This window comes from Frieseomelitta varia, unplaced genomic scaffold (genome assembly GCF_011392965.1).
Source record: "Frieseomelitta varia isolate USP_RPSP 00005682 unplaced genomic scaffold, Fvar_1.2 scaffold_850, whole genome shotgun sequence".
Taxonomy (NCBI): domain Eukaryota; kingdom Metazoa; phylum Arthropoda; class Insecta; order Hymenoptera; family Apidae; genus Frieseomelitta; species Frieseomelitta varia.
Window position 1 is genome coordinate 29,836 of NW_025110646.1, and position 20,799 is coordinate 50,634.

The following is a 20,799-nucleotide window of genomic DNA, read 5'->3' on the forward strand; positions in this document are numbered from 1 at the left end:
AAATAACGACATCTAGAACTTTTTTAATTTGAAAGCCAAGTAGGGATTTTCATATTATCACATATATTTATGTTTTTATTTTGCATAGTGAAATTAAACAATGATCAATATTTGGACTAGAAATATTACATCATGATATGAGATTATTAAATTAAGTATACAGTAAGAAATATAAATTGAAAGCATTATGAGAGAAGCAAAGAAACAGCGTCATAGAATTCGATTGAAATGAAATCCAATAGAAAAGGGACTAATTTTGCTTTGATACACACGTATATGCTGAAATATACGTGTAAGTAGGTGGGTAGAATGCATTTATAAAAATAATGGCTGACTAGTAGTGTTATCGCACACGGAAAGAAGCGATTGTATGAGCTTCGTTTGTGATTCGAGTCTAATAAAGTTACATTTTGTATTGAAGTAATATTATTAGATGGTAGATGTCGATAGACTAAACTTTTCAAATATAACTGATAAACATTCGAGTAAGTGAGTTTGTTATTCAACCCGAGTTCAGAATCTTGCGAAATTTAGACTCGAATGAAATTTAAAGCTGTATGTACGGACGTGAGAATGAAGAAAAAAAATCCATAGAAAAGAGACGCTAATCATATGTTTTATGCATCGCACAACTTGTTATCAAACTTGTTTCAATGAAGTCATATTGGTTGAAAGAGAAAGGATACTTTCGGTCGCAATGCGACTTGCACGATGTATTTCGTGCTTTTTTCTCCAATTAATTGCATTTGAGCTGTTGTTCTTTATATTTTATTAAACTTTTCCACATCCTATCGAGAAGATTTAACACGATGGTACACATACCGAGTGCATATACTTACAATTTCTGGGCAAAATCACCCACAGAAGTTGTTGAACTAACTTGTTTAATGCCAAATGGGGTCGTTATACCCTTAGAGACTAACCGCAATATCACCTTGGCTGAAATTAAAGAGGTAGGTGAAGAAATTTAATAGAGTCACTACTAGATTGACGTTGACATCTTTGCATTTTGTAAGCAAGAGTGTATATTTTGTATTGTATCAATGTTATATGTGTTTTTACGTAGGACCTTTGGGATGAAGCCAGTAAATATCCTCTTCACGGTACGTTGAAAGATGCTCCGTCCTACGTATTCTCATGCATCAACTCTAACGCAGAAGCAGAGGAATTGAGAGACGAAACTAGACGTTTATGTGACATAAAACCATTTTGTTCTGTGCTCAAAGTTATAGAACGCGAAGGTGTTAAAAGTGATAGAAATTTAGATTCTCAAATTGGTCTTCTTATTGGAAAAGGATTACACGAGTTTACAGCTTTAAGAAATTCCGAAGTGAATGACTTTAGATGGAAAATGAGAGTGTTAGGGGATGAAGTTGCGATGGCGAGGCAAAAGAAATCTTGGATGGAAAAAGTACGTTATCAGTTTCCTACACGATTAGCACCAACTGCCACGATACCAAAAAATATCGAATGTCGACTAAAAGATGGAAACATTGTTCTTGTCACTAAATTTGAAAATACAGAGGTAAGACCACAGTTGCTTTATTACTTTTATTACGCTTATGCATATAAAAATTAAATTATTTCTTTGTACCGGAGACGTTCGTAATTTTTATACATTATAAATTTTTATTCATCATTGAGATTAGCTGGTATATAAATAACAGGATATTCACATTCTGCGGCACCTGGCAAAATCTTACTCTCTTGAGTAGTTGCATTCTTCGTAGAGTGAGGAAATTTGGCCAAAAGTTTGTCCTCGTTCTTATCAGTAGTTTGGTTACATAGAAACTTGCATGACTTTTTGGGTGTGATAATTTTGAGTTCTGTAGTTCCGCTGCTGTGATTACAATTTTCTTTGTCTGTTCTTTGTCTGTGAGCTTTACACCTTTCCGAATTCTCGATTGAACAATCTGTATGCTTAATTTCAAAAGAATAATTTAGCGACGGTTGAACAGAATTCTTTGATCGTTGGTTAGGAACGGATTGCTTTTCATCAGTCGTTGTTTCATCATCGATGTTGCACTTATACGTGAGATCTTTGAGCTCTCTCAAAACCTCATGTTCCGCATCATTTGCAGCACTTAATTTTAACTTTGCTTGCACGGCGTGAATTTGATCCTTTGGAAATATATAAAAATGATGAATCAAAATCATTGTTATTCTGCAACTACCAAAGATTGAAAAAATTACCTCTAACGAGGAAGCTTTGCAACGCCAATAGTGTAATTGTTTGGTGATACTTATTTTTGTTTCCTCCTGTAGCAAAAGTTTTGTACAAAGATCTTCGACTTTTATACGAAGTTCGACCGTTTCATTTTTCTTAGTGTCGAGCAGGGATTGAAAGTATCTAATTTTCGAAATCGAGCAGAAAGAAAAGAAAACAATAGGTAGAAGAATACAAATTAAATGAAAAATTTCGTAAAATTTAACTAGTACTTTGTACCTAAAAGATGCATCGCTGCAATTCGAGTCGAATTCTCTGTTCCTCTTGATCTCAGACTTTAATTTGTTTTCAAGATCTGATATTCTATTTTTGTATTTTTGAACCAATTCCATGTTTTCTGTCAGTGTATAATGTGCATCGTTCTCTAATTTTCTAAGTATCGCAGCACGTTGTGTTCTCAGTGATTTGATCTCCGCAATTTGCAATTTACATGTGCGTTTCAGTTCCGCGTATTTTTCGCGCAACGCATTCATTTTGCTTACTACATTCTGTCGCCGATCTTCCACTTCAGCAAATAATGAATTGCCTGTGTTGAAAAAAAAAAAAAAAAAGAAACGACTGAATTAAATAGCTTGTGAAAGGTTACGAAATTGCATCGTAGTTAGTATTCGTACTCACCTTTGCACGATTCACGGGTAGGATCTGTTCGAAGTGATTCCACCTCTGAACGTTTCAAAGCAAGTTCTGCGCGTATTTCCTCCAAAATTTGATCTTTCTCGTCCAATTGTTCTTTGATACCCTATCGATAAAAATAAATTACATTTTACATTTTATTCGACGAGATTATGATTTACGATCAAGTGCAAACAATTTGATTTTCGCTGACAGATACATTGACTTGCTCCTCACTTGAACGTAACATTCGTAATGTTCACATCGAGATTTCAATTCCGCGATCGATTGTTCCGCGTGTTCGTATTTCTTTCTCTCTTCTTGCTGAATTGATAAAAGTTCATCGATGCGATTCTTCAACGAGATATCGTCTGTGTTGAGAGAAATATCTGCGGATTGATGATTTACGATATATATGCATTGATTCGTTGCGGATTGATCTGCTCGTTGTCGTAATTCTTCAATTTCTCTCGTTTGTTCGGCTGATTTTGTTTCCAAATTTGAAATGGTGTTTTCATATTCTTTCACGAGGGTGCGATGTCTGAAACGAAGAAAGAAAGAAAGAAAGAAAGAAAGAAAGAAAGAAAGAAAGAAAGAAAGAAGAAAGTAAAACGAAAGAACTGACAGAAGGAAAACCTGGGACAAGGGGTTAACAAACGATTGTCCCCTATATGAAAATTTCATGTATTTACTTTTCTTTAACTTGGCACATAAGCTGTTCGTTCTCGGACATTCGTTGGTTAAATAAACGCTCGAGTGATTCGTTTGCTTCGTTAACATCACGTAGCATCGCTTCGTTTAATTGAAGTTTTCGTTTTAAATCGTAAATCTCTTGTTTGCACCTTTCGTGTTCAACTTTTAATAAATTGTAGGAACGATCCTGATCGAGCTCTGATCCGGGATCTTCGATGTATTCTCCATTGTACTTTTCATTCGTCGAATCACCCGTCGACATGATTTAAGGTTAAGTCTCCTACTGCACATTCGAATTTAATGCACGCCACGAAACGAACGTTATTCGACACTCACACAGGCACACGTTGTTTACTTGATATCGTCGCGTTCCTTTCGTAAATTAGAGTGCAGTTATGGGAGAAGCGTGAATCTCTCTGCCTCTATGTTAATGCACCTTCAGTTTCTCTCCTTCCTCCGTCTCCGTCTGCCTCGCTCTTTCCCTTTATATATTTCTCTGGCTCTTGTTTCGTCACACTTCCTGTCTACTTGTACGTCTACTTCCGTAGCGTCGTGCGTTTCGGCACGCCGAAAGGCGGGAAACAAATGGCGGGGCATTCGAAAGGATCAAGCGTGACCGAATGAAAAGTTATTTCATCCTTCCAAAAGACACGCGTATATAATTCTCTCGTGTAATCGTGTAATCGCAATTTCGTTTCAGACGGCTTTCACGTTTCAAATATCACACACTACGACGCCATATCAGCTACTGGTATCTATTTTAAATAAGCGAGCAAACACTTTAATGTCGAAGGGACATCCGAATGACTTTACTCTGAAGGTTTGCGGCCAGGAGGAGTATTTAATAGGAGACTATCCTTTGATACAGTTTAGTTACATTCAAGATTGCCTAGCGAAAGATATTATTCCTACATTGGTTACTCTAAGCAGAGATAGCGTCTCTGTCGATCAAGAAAATACGGCGGAGAACGTAGAGCCAGACACTTTGCAACGTACAAGGCCTTCTTTTTCTACGCTAACCCTCCGCAAGAAGGGTAAACATATATCTGCTTGGAAAATCGAGGAACCATTCGTTTTTACTGTGAACGCGATATCGCGATTGAATTGCGATGCAGCTCATCGCACCGTTGAGGTATAAATCGTGTTGCATTTGGTAATCGTTAAACGTGATTCGTCTTTCGAGACGGATTTGGGCAATTTCCATTTCTTTTTTAACGTTTTTCTTTTTTTGTTCTCTCTCTCTCTCTCTCTCTCTCTCTCGTTTACACAGATTGGCCTTCAAGCTGGTCTCTTTCATGGTGGAAAGTCACTGTGCGAAAGCCAGAAGACTAAAGAAACTATCGTCAGTTCGGATGGTAGCTGCGAGTGGGAAGAGCCGTTAAGGTTTGATATAAAGGTGCGAGATATACCGCGAATGGCCAGGCTGTGTTTCGTTCTATATGAAATTAGCAAGACTGCAAAAGGACTGAAAAGTCGTAGATTAGTTAAAGATACCAAACAAGAGTTTTTTATAAATCCGTTATGCTGGGCCAACACGACCATATACGACTTCAAGTCTCAACTGAAAACGGGAGCGATGACGCTTTACACGTGGACGTACGCCGAGGATATGCAGAACGACGATCTTCTACATCCTCTCGGTACGGTAGTGTCGAATCCTCACATAGACAGAGCGGCTGCTTTGATGTTGACATTTCCAAAGTAAGTGTGTTTCCTTGTCACGTTGCTCTCACGAACATTTATCATGTTCGTCATGAAATGTACATGGTGTGCGTGATCGTGTGTTTTCACTTTTCAGTTATGGAAAGGACAAGTCTGTCCTTTATCCAACGCCGGAGAAAATGGTGGAGTATGCGAGAAAGCTGCGAGAATCATCTGCTGAACGGTCGATTCAAGAAGAGCCTGACAAAGAGTCTGACGTCGGTAAACTCCAGCAACTTGAACAACTTCGATTGTTGGCAGACAGAGATCCATTGCACGAGCTTCACGAGCAAGAGCGAAAGATAATGTGGACGTTAAGGCATCACTGTCTCCTTGAAATACCGACGTTGTTGGCCAAGTTGTTGCACTGCGTGGAATGGAATGATCATAGGTGAAAATCAAAATATTCGAAGTACCAAATGATAGGAGTTATTTTAACATCGTCCATTTTCATAGAAAAAGAGAACGTTTAAATCTACTTTCCGATTCTCGACGTATACAGGGAAGTAGCTGAAGCTACGGCGCTAGTGCAACAGTGGCCCAAATTACCCGTCGAAAAGGCACTTGAATTGTTGGATTATGCTTACGCTGATCAAAATGTTCGAAGTTTTGCTGTGCGTTGTTTAATGGATGTCAGCGACGAAGATTTGAGCCTTTATCTATTGCAGTTGGTACAAGCGCTGAAACACGAAAATTATTTATCTTGTGATTTGACGGAGTTCTTGCTGAGACGCGCCCTTAATAATCGAAGGATTGGTCATTTCTTATTCTGGCATCTTAGGTTGGTATTACATTTTCCGTTTGCATTCGTTTATTGAAAAAACGTTCGTTTTAATGTGGCGCGTGTAACATGTGTAGCATAATTTTTCACGTAATATCATTTGTACGTATCATTTGACGTATATTTCTATGCAAAATATATTTAATTCCTTTTGTGAATGGTTTTATGTGTGGCTAGATCGGAGATGCAAGTGGGTGCTGTATCGGTTCGTTTTGGCTTAATATTAGAAGCGTATTGTAGGGGAAGTCAACAGCACATGCGATCGCTGTTCAAACAAATGGAATGTTTGGGCAAATTGAAGTCGGCTTCCGAACAAATAAAACAGCGAAAAGATCGGAAAGCCGCGTTGCAAGGTTTTCAAGAATTTATTCAAGAACCTCATTGTCAAGATGCGTTGTCAAACGTTTTGAACCCATTGGATCCAAGCTTTCGATGGAAACGGATCAAGTGAGCATGAGTTTGCGTTAAGATGTTGCAGAGAAACTTGAATTTTCTTCGAAAAAACAAAAAGTATGTGTTTCTTACAAAAACTTTCTTTACAGAATCGAGAAATGTAGAGTAATGGACAGTAAAATGCGACCACTTTGGTTAGTTTTTGAAAATGCTGATCCGTTCGGCGATGATATTTACTTGATATTGAAACACGGGGATGATTTGAGACAAGACATGCTTACGCTGCAGATGTTGCGAATCATGGATAAACTGTGGAAGAGGGAAGGTTTGGATTTACGTATGAATCCGTACGGTTGCATATCAACGGAAAATAGGGTCGGCATGATCGAAGTGGTCCTAAATGCCGAAACGATTGCAAATATTCAAAAAGAAAAGGGTACTTTCTCGGCGACTGCTGCTTTCAGGTATAAAATCAAACGAAAGTGTGATCAACTATTATTTATCATTACTGTCTGCAAACAATCTGTACTTACTCTTACTACTTTCGATTATTTTTGTGTCTGTAAAGGCGGGGCTCTTTACTTGCTTGGTTGAAAGATCACAATCATACGGAGGCAGCGCTGAACAGAGCCATCGAGGAATTTACTTTAAGCTGTGCGGGTTATTGCGTGGCTACGTATGTTCTTGGAATTGCGGACAGACATTCGGATAATATAATGGTGAAGAAAACCGGTCAATTGTTTCACGTTGACTTTGGCCACATACTTGGACATTTTAAAGAGAAATTTGGATTCAGACGCGAACGCGTGCCCTTCGTGTTGACCAATGATTTTGTCCATGTAATAAACAAGGGTCAAACGAAGAAAGGTCAAGCAGTTGAATTTCAACGATTTCAGAGTCATTGCGAACAAGCGTTTCTCGTTCTACGTCAGCACGGAGGCCTGATATTGTCACTGTTTGCCATGATGATATCAACGGGATTACCTGAATTATCGTCAGAGAAAGATCTCAACTATTTGAGAGATACTTTGGTATGTTGTCAGTTTCTTCTTCCTTTTCTGTTGAATTTAGAAACAAGTTGGAAAATTTGAATATCGAATCGAACATTTTCATAAATCTTTTCGTAAATTTTTCTTATAGGTACTTGAGATGTCTGAAAGCGAGGCACAAAAGCATTTTAGGAGTAAATTCGACGAAGCTCTCTGTAACTCGTGGAAGACTTCTTTAAACTGGGCTTCTCACAACATGTCGAAAAACAATAAAACAACGTGAACGGAAGTGAACGCGCGAGTCAGTCAAACAAAACGAAATGAAGTGAAATGAAATGAAACGAAACGAATGAATGCGATTGGCACGCTTATCGACGAATGCGCGTTGTATCGTTGAAAATTTCACTCATTCATAACGAATGATTTTTCACGAAAAGGTCACGCACGTTCGATCTAAAGAAAAGAAGAAAAAAAAAGAAAAAAAAAAAAACGCAAGAGAAACACAAAAAGGAAATCAGATAGACTTTGTTGATAATCAGCAGCTATTTTTCTTGTTGCCGTATGTGATTGTAACGTGTATGTGTACGCGCGTCGCGTCTTATTCTTTAAATCATTGTCTTTCTTTCACACCTTTTCTTTCAATATCTCATACACACCGCGCGCGCGCAAACATTCGATTCTTGTAAGTAAGTAATTACATTCATAAGCTGTACTTTCTCTATCTCAATCTCTCTCTCTCTCTCCCTCTCCCTCTTTACCTCTTTACCTTTGTCCTCTCTCTCTCTCTCTCTCTCTCTCTCTCTCCCCCCTCCCTCCCCCTTTCTCTCTCTCCCTCTCCCCCTCTATAACTTCACTTATAATAAGTGAACGGAAAATAGAAATACGTATATAGTACATATCATAGGTTGACATTGCGAGCGCGGGATTCTCATAAACAAAAGATGATGGGCAGGCGTTTTCTTGAAAAGAATGTTTCAAGACGTTTCGCCCGCTTGACTAAATTGTCGCAGTATCATGGCTGTGTGTCATTCTACCAGCAGGCTTATAATCTTTCGACTGTAACAATCTTTCGAATGTTCGCAAAGGATTGGCAGACATTCTGACATAATCTTTGAAATTTCCGAATCCTGGAATACTATTGTATCGATTGTAATAAACGAAGTTATTCTTCATCTTTCTTTTCCTTCTTTCATTGGCCGAAACGACCTTTGTCAAAGCCTATGGAACATTTGTTGTCTTGTGTAATTAAATTGCTTTCGAGTCGAGAAGCAAGGAACCAAGCAACACCAACGTGGAAACGTTGCGTGGTAACGTTTGATCTTTGAAGTGAAGTTTGTACTTCCCACCTTGGACGATGCAGTTGCCGGGTACGTTTTCCAAGTACGTGAATGCAAACGAGAATTCACGAAAGAGAGGGTGTTGAAAGAGAAAATTGTAAGAGAACAAGTTGAGAACGAACGGTGCAAGTTCATCGATGAAAGGCGACGAGGAAAAAAAAAAAAATGACTCTGTGTCAAACGTAATTACGTGCGCAAGGCCGTCGTGTGGATTCTTTTACTCCGTTATTGGTCGCGTTGCCGGTAAGCCCGTGGATCACTGGAGTCACGTTACATAAGTTGGCACACAAACAACAACGACGATGGAGACGGAAGACTGGCGAGGTGGGAGACTGGCAATCCGAGAATGTTATGTTACCTACTCGGTTTGCGGCTACCTTCCGCCCAAGTTCTACTCTCGCGACCCACCGCGTTGAACACGTCGAATCGAATAACTTTTCGCGAAATGCGTCGTTGAGATTCCGCCGCGCTTATTAAATTAAATTAAAGCTTAATACCAGCAGTAAGAGGAAGTAAAACGGCAGTAAAACGGCGCGATCCGTTTGAATATTTGTGGTTCCTCTTCTTGAAAATTTCAAAGGGACGAGCAAACTGCATATCCGGTGTCCAACGACCAAGCCTGACGTCGAAGGAAAGGATTACGTAGAGTTAATCGATCTTGGGATTTGATCGCACGCTAAACAAAAAGTGCTGCCATAATTGTTTGCGCACATTGATCGTCGTTGGTGATTCGATTACGACACTAACGCGTAAAAGCCATAAAGTTTTGTGTCGCACGGTACGTGCGGTGACAGGAAGGAAAACCATCAATGAAACTGAAGACTGAATCGAAAGATTGAATCGGCACTGAAAAGAAAAAAAAAGAGAAAGAAAATATGACTGCTACGGAAGAAACTGAACCCCTAATCTCGTCGAGAAGTGTGGCTAGCGGCGGAGATAAAACGCAAACGATTTCGTACAATACGATCTCGTTGGTAAGTAATACGAACTTGAAATTGAAATATTCGCTCGCGTTTCCGAAAGTGTCTTTTTTTTTTGTGTCTTTTTCTTTTTTTTTTTCTTTTTTCTTTCTCTATCGTGATCAATAGATATACATACGCCGAGCCTTCCGTTTCGTTTGACGTTTGAACGAAAATTATAATGATCCACATATTTTCGAATTGTATTTGAAAAGCGAAGCGACTCGATTCCAGAAACTTGCTCGACGATGCAGGAAAGCATCCAAGATGCAAAGAACAAAGCTAGAGACAGAGATAAGGAAATGAGCTTCTGCGCGTCGTATACTCGTGCAAATCATGTTCTCCCGTTTGATCGTAGGAAGGAAGAAGTGATGAAAGAACCGGAGTATCGTGTAGAGCAGGTTCCGAGGAGGATGCATCCTCCTTCAAATTAAAATCCATTTTACATGGTTCGTACGCAGTGGTAGCGCCGCCGGCAACGTTAACGATACCACCTCGTTCTACCGAAAACGAATCAATTACGTATACGTGGAGCGACTTGAACGTGTACGCCGACAGAATGAACGAGAAACCATGGGAGATGTTTTCAAAGAGGAGGAAACCGACGGAAAGGAGACACCTGTTGAAGGACGGTACGATTGTAAATAAGATTTGATCAAACGATTGTGGAAACGATAGATAGATCGATAGATAGAGAATAAAAAGTATATCGGAGGGATTCGAGGGGAATAATGATGGAAATGTAATTGAGGATTTATCGATTATGGATAAAGCGTGTCGATGAAAATGTAATTGCAGTGTGTGGGGTGGCGTATCCAGGTGAATTGTTAGTAATTATGGGATCATCGGGTGCTGGGAAAACGACATTGTTGAACGCACTGACGTTCCGCTCGGGCCGCGGAGTAACTGCTTCTGGCGTGATGGCTGCCAACGGACGAAGAGTATCTTCCACGATACTCACCTCGAGGACAGCGTACGTGCAACAGGACGATCTGTTCGTCGGCACTTTGACCGTCAAGGAACATCTATTGTTTCAAGCTATGGTGCGCATGGATCGAAGGATACCTATGGAGCAGAGATTTGATCGAGTGCATCAAGTAATTAACGAGGTATATCGAATAAGTACCTACAAGTGCCTGTAAGTACTTTTATACTTGTATATAAATACAAGTATAGTAAGCACGAGCACAAGTATATATTGGCCGTTTAGATAAAAGTTAATATGTGCGTTAACATGTCGGTATGTTTGCAACCGTTAATACAACATAGTTTGTATCTTGATGACAAGAAGACAGTCGTTCCTTTTGGTTTTCAGCTTGCTCTGAGTAAATGCAGAAACACGGTAATCGGCCAGCCAGGTAGGATCAAAGGTCTTTCCGGAGGTGAAATGAAAAGGCTGTCATTCGCGTCAGAAGTTCTTACAGATCCGCCGTTGATGTTCTGCGACGAGCCAACGTCAGGCCTCGATTCTTTCATGGCGCATCAAGTGGTTTCCGTGTTGAAAACTTTGGCTGGTAAGTAATTTCGTGCGGTTGGATAAATTTCGTCGTACGTTTCGTTGGAGAGTATGTGTTTGAGAAAGGTTCTCGTAGCGCGTGGCAAGACTATCGTCGCCACTCTGCACCAACCCTCGTCGGAACTGTTCGCCCTCTTCGATAGAATTTTATTGATGGCCGAGGGACGAGTGGCGTTCATGGGCACAACGTCGCAGGCGTGCAGCTTCTTCGAGACGTAAGTAACCGAGAGACGCATACGTATATGGTACGTATAGATGAGCGTACTCGTACGCTAATAATATACACACATATGTGTTGATCGTGGAGTCTGGCGTCGCCATTTAAAAAGTTTTCTACATTTTTCCCACCGTCCTGCCATCGCCGGGATTATTATTTTTCAAAGCAGCGAAATGATTCCATCTCCATCTCCATCTCCATCTCCATTTCTATTTCTATTTCTATTTCTATTTCTAGACTTGGTGCCGCTTGCCCTAGCAATTATAACCCGGCGGATTACTTTGTTCAAATGTTAGCGGTCGTGCCGGGCGAAGAGATATCTTGCCGTCATGCGATAAACACCGTGTGCGACGCCTTCCAAAAGAGCGAACACGGCATTAAGATTGCGTTGGAAGCAGAGGCGATAAACGGTGAATTCGAGGATTCTCTGCGAGACTCAAAGTACTCGAAGAATCGATCGCTGTACAAAGCAAGTTGGTGCGAACAATTTCGTGCAGTTTTATGGCGTTCTTGGTTATCGGTTATCAAGGAACCGATCCTCATTAAAGTTCGTCTATTACAGACGGTCGTAAGTGTCGATTATTCCAACAAAAATATCGATGTGTACCGCGTTTCAACTAATAATCGTATACGTAAACTGAATTGGACTCGTTGAGTTGACAAAAAGTAGGAACGATTTAGGTTCATCTTCGAACGTGTTACATGTATATATATATATATATCGTTTCTTTCAGATGGTATCTTTACTGGTTGGAATCGTTTATTTCAATCAGCGGTTAGACCAGGACGGCGTAATGAACATCAATGGTGCTTTGTTCATATTTCTCACCAACATGACCTTCCAGAACGTTTTTGCCGTGATCAATGTAAAATTTACTTACTTATTTGTATCTAACTTGACGTATGTGCTATGTAAGCGTCAGAACTGAAGAAAAAGAAAGTCGTATTGTTCACTTTGTACTGTCGACTACAGGTTTTCTGCACGGAATTGCCGATATTTTTGCGAGAACATCGAAACGGTATGTATCGCACCGACGTGTACTTTTTATGCAAGACACTCGCAGAGGCGCCCATCTTCATCGCGGTCCCGCTTCTTTTCACTGTCATCGCATATCCCATGATTGGCTTGTATCCGGGGATCGATCACTTTTTCATTACCGCTGGTATCGTTGCGCTTGTCGCAAACGTTTCCACGTCTTTCGGTACGTTTTGTTTTTCTCCACACGTGGTTGTAAATATATGCAGTAAATATATGCACATCTGGTTGTCTGTCTAGTTATTTTCTAAAAGTAAGTATATTTTCCAGGCTACTTAATATCCTGCGTCAGCAGCAATTTGTCTATGGCGTTGTCCATCGGGCCACCGGTAATAATACCATTCTTGCTGTTTGGGGGATTCTTTCTAAATACAGCGTAAGAAGAATGAACTCTTTCTTCAATCGAATCTAATAAATATCGACACACTGAATATGTATCATACACGCGTCACGCATCTTTCAATTTTCAATATTATATGCACATATGTATGCATGTAACGTACGTAGCTATGTAAGCTCAAAGCTGACGTGTGACATCTTTTAGATCCGTTCCAGTTTACTTTGAATGGTTCTCTTATTTATCGTGGTTTCGTTACGGCAACGAGGCTCTCCTTATTAATCAGTGGTCCGAAGTAGAGTCTATAGAATGCACGAGAAGTAACGCAACTTGTCCTAAATCTGGTCGAATGGTTTTGCAAACGTTCAACTTTAAACAGGTACCCACCCACCGTTCGTTGTGTTGTTCGTTATCTTGCTCTGTACACTTGTCCCTTCGCGTCTGTCAATATATTCGCCTTTACTTGAACTTGTTTTCCATTTTTTTTAGGAACACTTCTGGACCGATATTGTCTGTCTATTCTCCTTAATTATCGCATTCCGTTTTTTGGCATTTCTGGCTTTACTGTCAAAGACGTGGACAAATGCCAAGCAAAGATAGAAACGAGGGAAAATAAATACGACAGATCGAGCGTATTTCTAAATATTTTCTCACAGCTGCTGTTGCTGTTGCTGTTGCTGTTGCTGTATCAAGACACAACCTCGCACAAATGGTGCCGTTTTTCAACGGGCAGGTGTTTCTCGTCTTGCGACGCTATTTATTTTGTACGTCTTTTGCATTTTCTTGTTATCTGTATCTTCTTGTTTTTTTTTAAATAGTTTGAACTATTTTACGCAATTCAGTTTCGATTGATATCAAACTATATGTAAATTATTACATACACGCATACACACACACATATACACGGGGTTGTTTTGTATATTACACGTACCTCCTATGTACATGTACAATATATTTATACAGATACATACAATATATGTACACGTATATTTATATTTTTATTTTTTACCTATGTGTGAGAACCTCGCATGAAAATCAAAGAAAATTTCTATAAAATAAACAAGTATTTTTACTGACTTTAATATCTGATACGTCGATAAGAGAGGGAAAAAGGAAAAGAGCAAGAAATAACGCGAGATTGGATTGGTAACTCGAACTCGAACTAGACCGATATAGCGTATATGCAAGTATATACGCTTCCTACACGCAAGTATCTACCTACTCGGCATTTCCTGTTAAATTTTGCGGGTGACAAACGGTAGATGGTAAGAAACAGGCACACCATAGTTGACCACCCTCTCGGGTGAAAAACTCGAATATCGGTTAACAAACCGGTTGTTATTTACACCGTGCGACTGTGTGTACGTAGAAAAGAAGTAGCAATGACCGGACATGGCGCATAGCAATACACATGTTCGTTCGACGATATAATAAACGTCTGAGCATATACGAATATGGTCGAGTATATTTTGCATTAAATCGTAAAGTTTGAAATCTCTGCCGCGACATTTCTGTTGTCGTTCGATTGAAAATTTAATCATCTCTAATTTATTGGAACGTTCTGCCTTTTGATTTGACTGAATTACAAGCAACGATTGTGATACTGCATAACGAAAACTCACACTTAATTAGGCTTTATTTCGCCTCGTAGACACCTATATGCATAGACACGTGCATACATGCATATATGCATGCATAAAAGGCACTGCCGTGAAAAGGTATCGTGGAACGAGGAATTCTTACGACTTGTACAAGACTCGTATAAGGTTTCCGTCTTCGATTACTATATAATATAATACGATCTAATCAGATTTCCTCTCATTTCTCTTTACAGTTACTTTCTTTTCATTCTACGCGTCGTATATGTTTGTTCGCAATTGATAATTTAGTAGGTAAAGTGCATTTCTCGTCTATTTTTTGTCACGGAATAATGCTCAATTTAAGAAACTCTTCTTTCATTCGATGATCGCAGAATGATCGCATTCTTCGTTCCGTTATTGAAATAACGAGAGCACAATGATGACCGCAAATTTTGTAATAGATACGTAGTGTGTTGTAGCATACGCACGTTAATTAAATAAATATCTTGCAGTTGTGAGTAAGAATGATAGAAAGATCATATGGATTACAGATATACAATATGATATATATATATATATATATATATATATATATATATATATATACATACATGTTACATGTATAGGTACACATATATCCGCTTCAAAGTTCCCTTCAGTTGAGTGGGAAACCAAGAGGAGCTGTCGCACAGTAACGTAGCGTTCAGTAACAATCTTGTCTCTGGAGTAATTCGGTTCAATCGGCTGTTCGATTACTTGGTTCGATTACTTTATTGAACCTAGTGAAACCTAGTGTAATTGGTGAAAGATAATTAAGGGTAAAAGATCGATTTCTATGCACGATCGGTCGCAATGTCCGTTTTGAAAGATGAGCAGCCTGCAGAAGAGGGTGCGGTTCGTTTGGGGGATGTGACACTCTCCTGGAGAAATCTTTCTGTGTACGCGATGGATCGTGGACGAAGAAACATATGCAAGCAACTAATTAACAACGGTGTGTAAATTGTGACGCTCTCGCGAAAGATCATCACTCGATAATTGAAACCGACGGTTCGCGATTTTTCGATTTCAGTGAAAGGTGCGGCAAAACCCGGCGACTTGACAGCAATAATTGGTGCGAGGTAATGTTTCATTAAAAAAAATATTTTAACATTCCCGTCTTGAATTGAACACGGTTTACAAATCTCTATCTATTTTTCTTCCTCGTTTTACGAAACTTTTTTGTTTCGATCCAGCGGTGCCGGTAAAAGTTCATTGATGGCAGCGCTGGCTTTCCGCGCCGGATGTAAGTATTTCTTCCCTCCCCTGTTTCCTCGCCACGCAGACACAATTTTTTACACTTACTTTTTGGACATTGGTTCTCGATTCTTTGTAGCGGAATTTTTAATTCACGGCGATATACGGGTAAACGGGATGCCGGTCGATTCTTCTTACATGATGCAGAATAGCGGTTACATGCACCAAGAGGATATATTTGTTGCGGCGATGACAGTGGTCGAACATCTTTGGTTCATGGTAAGAACCAGCTAAATGCTAAAATTCAAATGTGAGTCGCACGCGTATGTATGTACACGTGCAAGTGTTGCAAGTGATTTTCTTTTTTTTCTCTCACTTTTCGCTTTTGTGTTTCGCTTGTCGATGCAGGCCCGAATGAAACTAAACGGAAATATGCGAGTGTTGGACATTGGAAGGAAAATCGACGATTTATTGAAAGATGTTGGTTTAACGAGTAGACGCGATGTACGAATTGGTAGTGGCATCGACGACAAAGTACTATCTGGCGGTGAAAGAAAGAGGTTGTCCTTTGCCACGGAAGTATGATCCATCCAGCCATCATTTCTCTTTACATAGATACTACTTATTTATAGATATAGATAATATTTGATCTTGTTGTCTCACTTTCAGACCTTTCGCTAATTACTTGTTCTTCGTTCTTGTTTCTGCCGCTCCTGTTCTTGCCTTTTCCTTCTGTTTTCCGTCGTTGTCAATTATGGTCGTCTATAATTCTTTGACGACGCGACGCGACGCGACGCAACCTATTGAGAGATTTTATTCAGTTGTTAACAGATCCGAAAATATTATTCTTGGACGAGCCAACAACTGGACAAGACTCCCACTCGGCCAATTGTCTGATCGCTCAACTGAAATCGTTTGCAGCGAAAGGACGAACAGTGTTGTGTACCATACATCAACCGAGTTCCGTTATATTCAGTTCGTTCGATCGAATAATACTAATTGCCGAAGGTCGGGTTGCATTTGCAGGTCGAATCGATCAAGCAGTGGAATTTTTTGCAAGGTACTCCCTTGCCACGCCCTTGCAAGATGATATTTTTTTCCATTAAAAGACAAATTGTTGTTTGTTTTGCAGCCAAGGATACGAGTGTCCACGAAAATATAATCCCGCCGACTTTTTGGTAGCGATTGTCGCCACAGGCTCGAAGAATGAGAACGGCGAGGAAGTGGCTCACAACATATGCGACGTTTTCTCAACTAGTAAAATTTCTAACGAGATCGATCGCATTTTAGAGAAACAGATAGAATCGGTGGGTGCGAGCAAAAAAAAAAAAGATCTTCCTTTCCCTGCAGTACGTTTAACCTTTGTCTATGTAGGTACGTAGGTAATAATCGAAATGTCCTTTTTATTTCCAGCATAGATCGAAATTACTTTTCGATGCTAAATTGATCACGTGAGTATTTGCAAAAATTTCAAGCAACTTGTTGCCGCTACTTGTTGCTGTTTAACGTTATTGGTCATAATATATTCATATCGTACGCACGATACATATTCGAGCCGTTCAGACGATAAAGTGATTAAGTCCATCCACTCTTGGACTATTACTACGCCATTTTATGCTTTTGCGTGTCGTTAGATGTGTAGTATAATACTACTCCTGTAGTAATATATCCTACGACGTTTATTATTAAATTTCTCTTTGAAAGAAATTAGATACCTACAGGTATCAAGCATTCGATTCGTTTCCTTTTCATTGTTTGTTTCGTAGAGTTGATCCAACTAAAATTAATTTGAGTAAACACGAACGGCTCGTTTATCTGTTGTCACATGTATGTATGGATGTATTATGTGTGTGTTCATACAAGTATACACATATATATATGTACACCACCAACTATTTAACGTAGAACAAAAGAAGCACGATACTGTTCACGACTTTACTGGTTGATTTATCGAGATTTCTTGCAAGTTTCGAGAGATCCATCGATACAAATAATTCGAATACTTCAAAAAGTGGTAAGTAAATAATGCACGTGCAAATGATAGTGATGAAATTTGATCATACGTATAGTCTGCAATATCGAATGGCATATAAGAAAATGATGAAATTTGCAATGTACAATGTACGATACATGGCTTTGTCATAGATTGTACGATACATTACTATCATTATTATTATTATTATTATTATTATTATTATCATGCGAAAAAGTAAACGACTAATGCTAAGACAACAAATTGTCGAACAGAGTGTCGCGGCAATTGCCGGCTTGTGTTTCGTGGGTGCTGTAAATTTCGACCAACTTGGAATTCAAGCTACGCAAGGTGTCCTTTTTATCTTGGTTTCTGAAAACGCGTTTTTCCCAATGTACGCTACATTAGCTTTGATACCGCAGGAGTTACCGCTCCTTCGAAGGGAGTACCGAGCTGGAATGTATCCGGTTCATTTGTACTACACCGCGCGTATACTCTCTTTGGCAAGTAAAAAAATCGTCACTCATTTTTCCATTGATTTAACGTTGAAGGAGACACGATCTCACTAAATAAATCTAACGCATCGGTCGCACAGATACCTGGTTTAATAATAGAGCCGATATTGTTTGCAACGATTGTATATTGGTTAGCTGGATTACGAGACGACGCCGAGACTTTTGGACTCACATTGCTCGTACTTCTACTTACTATAAACGTATCGACTGCGTGCGGTAAAACAATTCGTTTGCATAATAAAGTTAATTTGAAAAAAAAAGATTTAAGCGGCAGTAACGATAATACATTTCAGGATGTTTCTTTTCCACGGCATTTGAGAGCGTACCGTTGGCGATGGCATACCTGATACCATTCGACTATATTCTCATGATCACTATGGGTCCTTTTCTCAAACTAGGGTACTTGAAATGTTATGGTTTATATTCTACATTCTAGATTCTAGTGATGATTTTATATTAAGGTGGTAAGAGAAGGAGAGAGCGTGCGTGTGTGTTGTTGCGTATATGAAGTGCGTATATCTGTCCTGGTGAAACAGAAATGAATTCAAAATTCAAATCGAAACTAACAATTTCACTTGCACATTTCAGATCGTTGCCGGTATACGTTCGATGGGTAAAATACATTTCCTGGCTACTGCACTCTAGTGAAGCACTTAGCATTCTACAGTGGAACGGTGTGCATAATATATGTAAGTTTCAATTTGCTAATATATATTTGAGGGGGAGGTGTGTGTGGGGGGGGGGGGAGTGCCCAACTGTTCTGTTTTGGCTTACACAAAGTCGGGCCGGCTCGGGCGGGTACCCCGAAGATTTCGGGTAACCCGATGATTTCGAGTAGCCCGACAATTTCCGGTAGTTCGTCTATTTCGGATCGAGTTGGAAAAAGTTCAAATGGGATATGATAGGGATTATAATGCGTTATCGAAATCAATTATTCATAATATTTAATATACATATATTTTTTTTTTGTTCAAATGTAATAATATTTACTCTAAATGATAATGTAAAAAAGATACAACATTGCTCAACATTTTGTGATATTAATTTCGCTCGAGTTGGTATTATTATATATTCGGATAAGAAAAATAGTCTTTTACTCGTAGTTTGAGTAAACAGGTAGAGCGAGAAATTTTTTTGCAGCTAAAGGCAATAGTGGGAATCTGGCATATCGTATTGCATTTCCACCAACTAATGTCTATATTTCTAGCACGAATTGAATCAATTCCTCAGAAAGGTCGGCCGACGAAAACTTAACGACCGAGACAAACGCATTATTCTAAGAAAAATAAAAGTGAATCCTAGTTTAAGTGCTCCTAAGTTAATTTCAGATGTATATTTATTAATGCGAAATACATTGGATAATATTGGGAGACAGTTGGATATGTCCCTCTTGAACTTTTTCCAACTCGATCCGAAATAGTCGGGTACTTGCACACCCCTAATGCTAACGATGTATCGTTTCTATTCTACATTTCCAGCTTGTGAAACAACTGATTCTGAGTTGCCTTGCATCACCGAAGGGATCGATGTGCTACATCGTTACGATTTCGATGAAACGAATTTTTGGATAGATATGCTGTCGATGGTCGTTATTTATTTCATATTTCACATTCTCGCTTGCGTGTGTCTGTGGAATCGTTGTAGAAGCAAATGAAAAATTATTACCTATGACGATCTATATCGTGATGCCAATTATCAATGATTTATTTCTATTTGCACTTCTATGTAGTGATATAATGTATTAAATAATACTTATTAATAATAAAATATTAATCACTTTAGAATTTTAGTATACTATCTGCGAAAATCAACGTGAATTCGTAAAATACATATACAACTCTTTTTAATACGTAGTCTGTGACTTACACATAGAGTGCACTAAAAAACCAATGATTTCTTTACCATGTCGGTATTTCAGGTTACGCGACGCAAACTTCCATAAGATGTCACGTCTACTCTATACTTATCTATGGCTTTGCGTGAAACGTTATTTTAATATTTTTCAATTTTAATGCATTTCGACTGTATACTGCCATGTTAATTAGGCGTATCTAACCGGAAAATAGTTTGACAAACAACTTAACTTTAAGGAAGAAACTTTTGACATTTAACAATATGACAGGCACTGATTTTATATTATACATTCGGAATATAAATTATTATATCTTTAGTTTCGATGCAATTATAACATACATATAAATAAACTATTTTCGTGCTACTTGGCATTAATGGCTCGATTTAGGCCACAGTTACATCCTTTTGATTTAACATGACGAACGTTAATTATAAACGTTCGGTTCACTTTTGAAATTATTAGATTAGATATTTTTACTTTTATTCGTGATAATTCAAGTAATCGTAATTAAACAACCAGAAAGATAAAAATAGATGTGACTTACAATTCGATGCGAGGAGCAATATATGTAATCGTGGCCCACAGGAAATCATTGCAAATACCATTAAATAGAAACCCGGTGGGAAATGTCTGTAACAAATCTATTAGGTTATGATTTGAATAAATGCAGCAACTTCTTCAAGTAATTCTCACTATTTTAAAATGTATTGAAAAACAAAAACTGTCTTACTGGTAATCTCTACTTGACAATTTCTGGATAAATTTAATTTCTGGATAAACATAATTTCTGGAGCTTCCTGCTCTCATGACTTTTCTGTCATGTTCCCGCCTATAACTAACGGTTTC

General features: G+C 38.8%; 3 protein-coding genes and 1 long non-coding RNA gene across 5 annotated transcripts; 2 read left to right on the top strand and 2 right to left on the bottom strand.

The window, feature by feature from the left end:
- The first annotated feature begins 74 nt into the window (after positions 1–74).
- Positions 75–8,570, top strand: LOC122536555 (phosphatidylinositol 4,5-bisphosphate 3-kinase catalytic subunit delta isoform). 2 transcript variants are annotated; one of them, XM_043669014.1, is made up of 11 exons: positions 75–300; positions 792–953; positions 1,067–1,525; positions 4,233–4,664; positions 4,803–5,233; positions 5,331–5,624; positions 5,736–6,014; positions 6,192–6,461; positions 6,557–6,871; positions 6,976–7,438; positions 7,548–8,570. In XM_043669014.1, exons 2-11 carry the CDS (start codon positions 810–812, stop codon positions 7,677–7,679), a joined length of 3,219 nt encoding a protein of 1,072 aa, XP_043524949.1. In that variant the 5' UTR covers positions 75–300; positions 792–809; the 3' UTR covers positions 7,680–8,570. The 2 variants fall into 2 exon arrangements, with proteins under 2 accessions (XP_043524949.1, XP_043524948.1); XM_043669013.1 differs by having other exon boundaries at positions 75–953.
- On the bottom strand, positions 1,537–3,977 carry LOC122536559 (protein Spindly-like). The gene is made up of 6 exons (XM_043669018.1): positions 3,532–3,977; positions 3,077–3,380; positions 2,846–2,966; positions 2,447–2,753; positions 2,194–2,350; positions 1,537–2,121 (listed from the first exon to the last, which is right to left on the bottom strand). Exons 1-6 carry the CDS (start codon positions 3,792–3,794, stop codon positions 1,630–1,632), a joined length of 1,644 nt encoding a protein of 547 aa, XP_043524953.1. The 5' UTR covers positions 3,795–3,977; the 3' UTR covers positions 1,537–1,629.
- On the bottom strand, positions 8,019–8,912 carry LOC122536567. Its single transcript, XR_006308422.1, has 2 exons — positions 8,163–8,912; positions 8,019–8,112 (listed from the first exon to the last, which is right to left on the bottom strand). It is a non-coding gene; the product is annotated as an uncharacterized LOC122536567 (long non-coding RNA).
- A 61-nt stretch (positions 8,913–8,973) lies between these two features.
- LOC122536547 (ABC transporter G family member 3-like) lies at positions 8,974–19,819 on the top strand. Its single transcript, XM_043668982.1, has 25 exons — positions 8,974–9,707; positions 10,051–10,324; positions 10,491–10,801; positions 11,008–11,206; positions 11,285–11,423; positions 11,663–11,993; positions 12,160–12,291; positions 12,399–12,627; positions 12,732–12,837; positions 13,006–13,177; positions 13,288–13,395; positions 15,204–15,369; positions 15,448–15,496; positions 15,611–15,660; positions 15,751–15,890; positions 16,020–16,190; positions 16,433–16,671; positions 16,744–16,918; positions 17,025–17,062; positions 17,517–17,625; positions 17,859–18,086; positions 18,179–18,314; positions 18,392–18,497; positions 18,687–18,787; positions 19,577–19,819. Exons 1-25 carry the CDS (start codon positions 9,609–9,611, stop codon positions 19,750–19,752), a joined length of 3,984 nt encoding a protein of 1,327 aa, XP_043524917.1. The 5' UTR covers positions 8,974–9,608; the 3' UTR covers positions 19,753–19,819.
- The last annotated feature ends 980 nt before the right edge of the window (positions 19,820–20,799 follow it).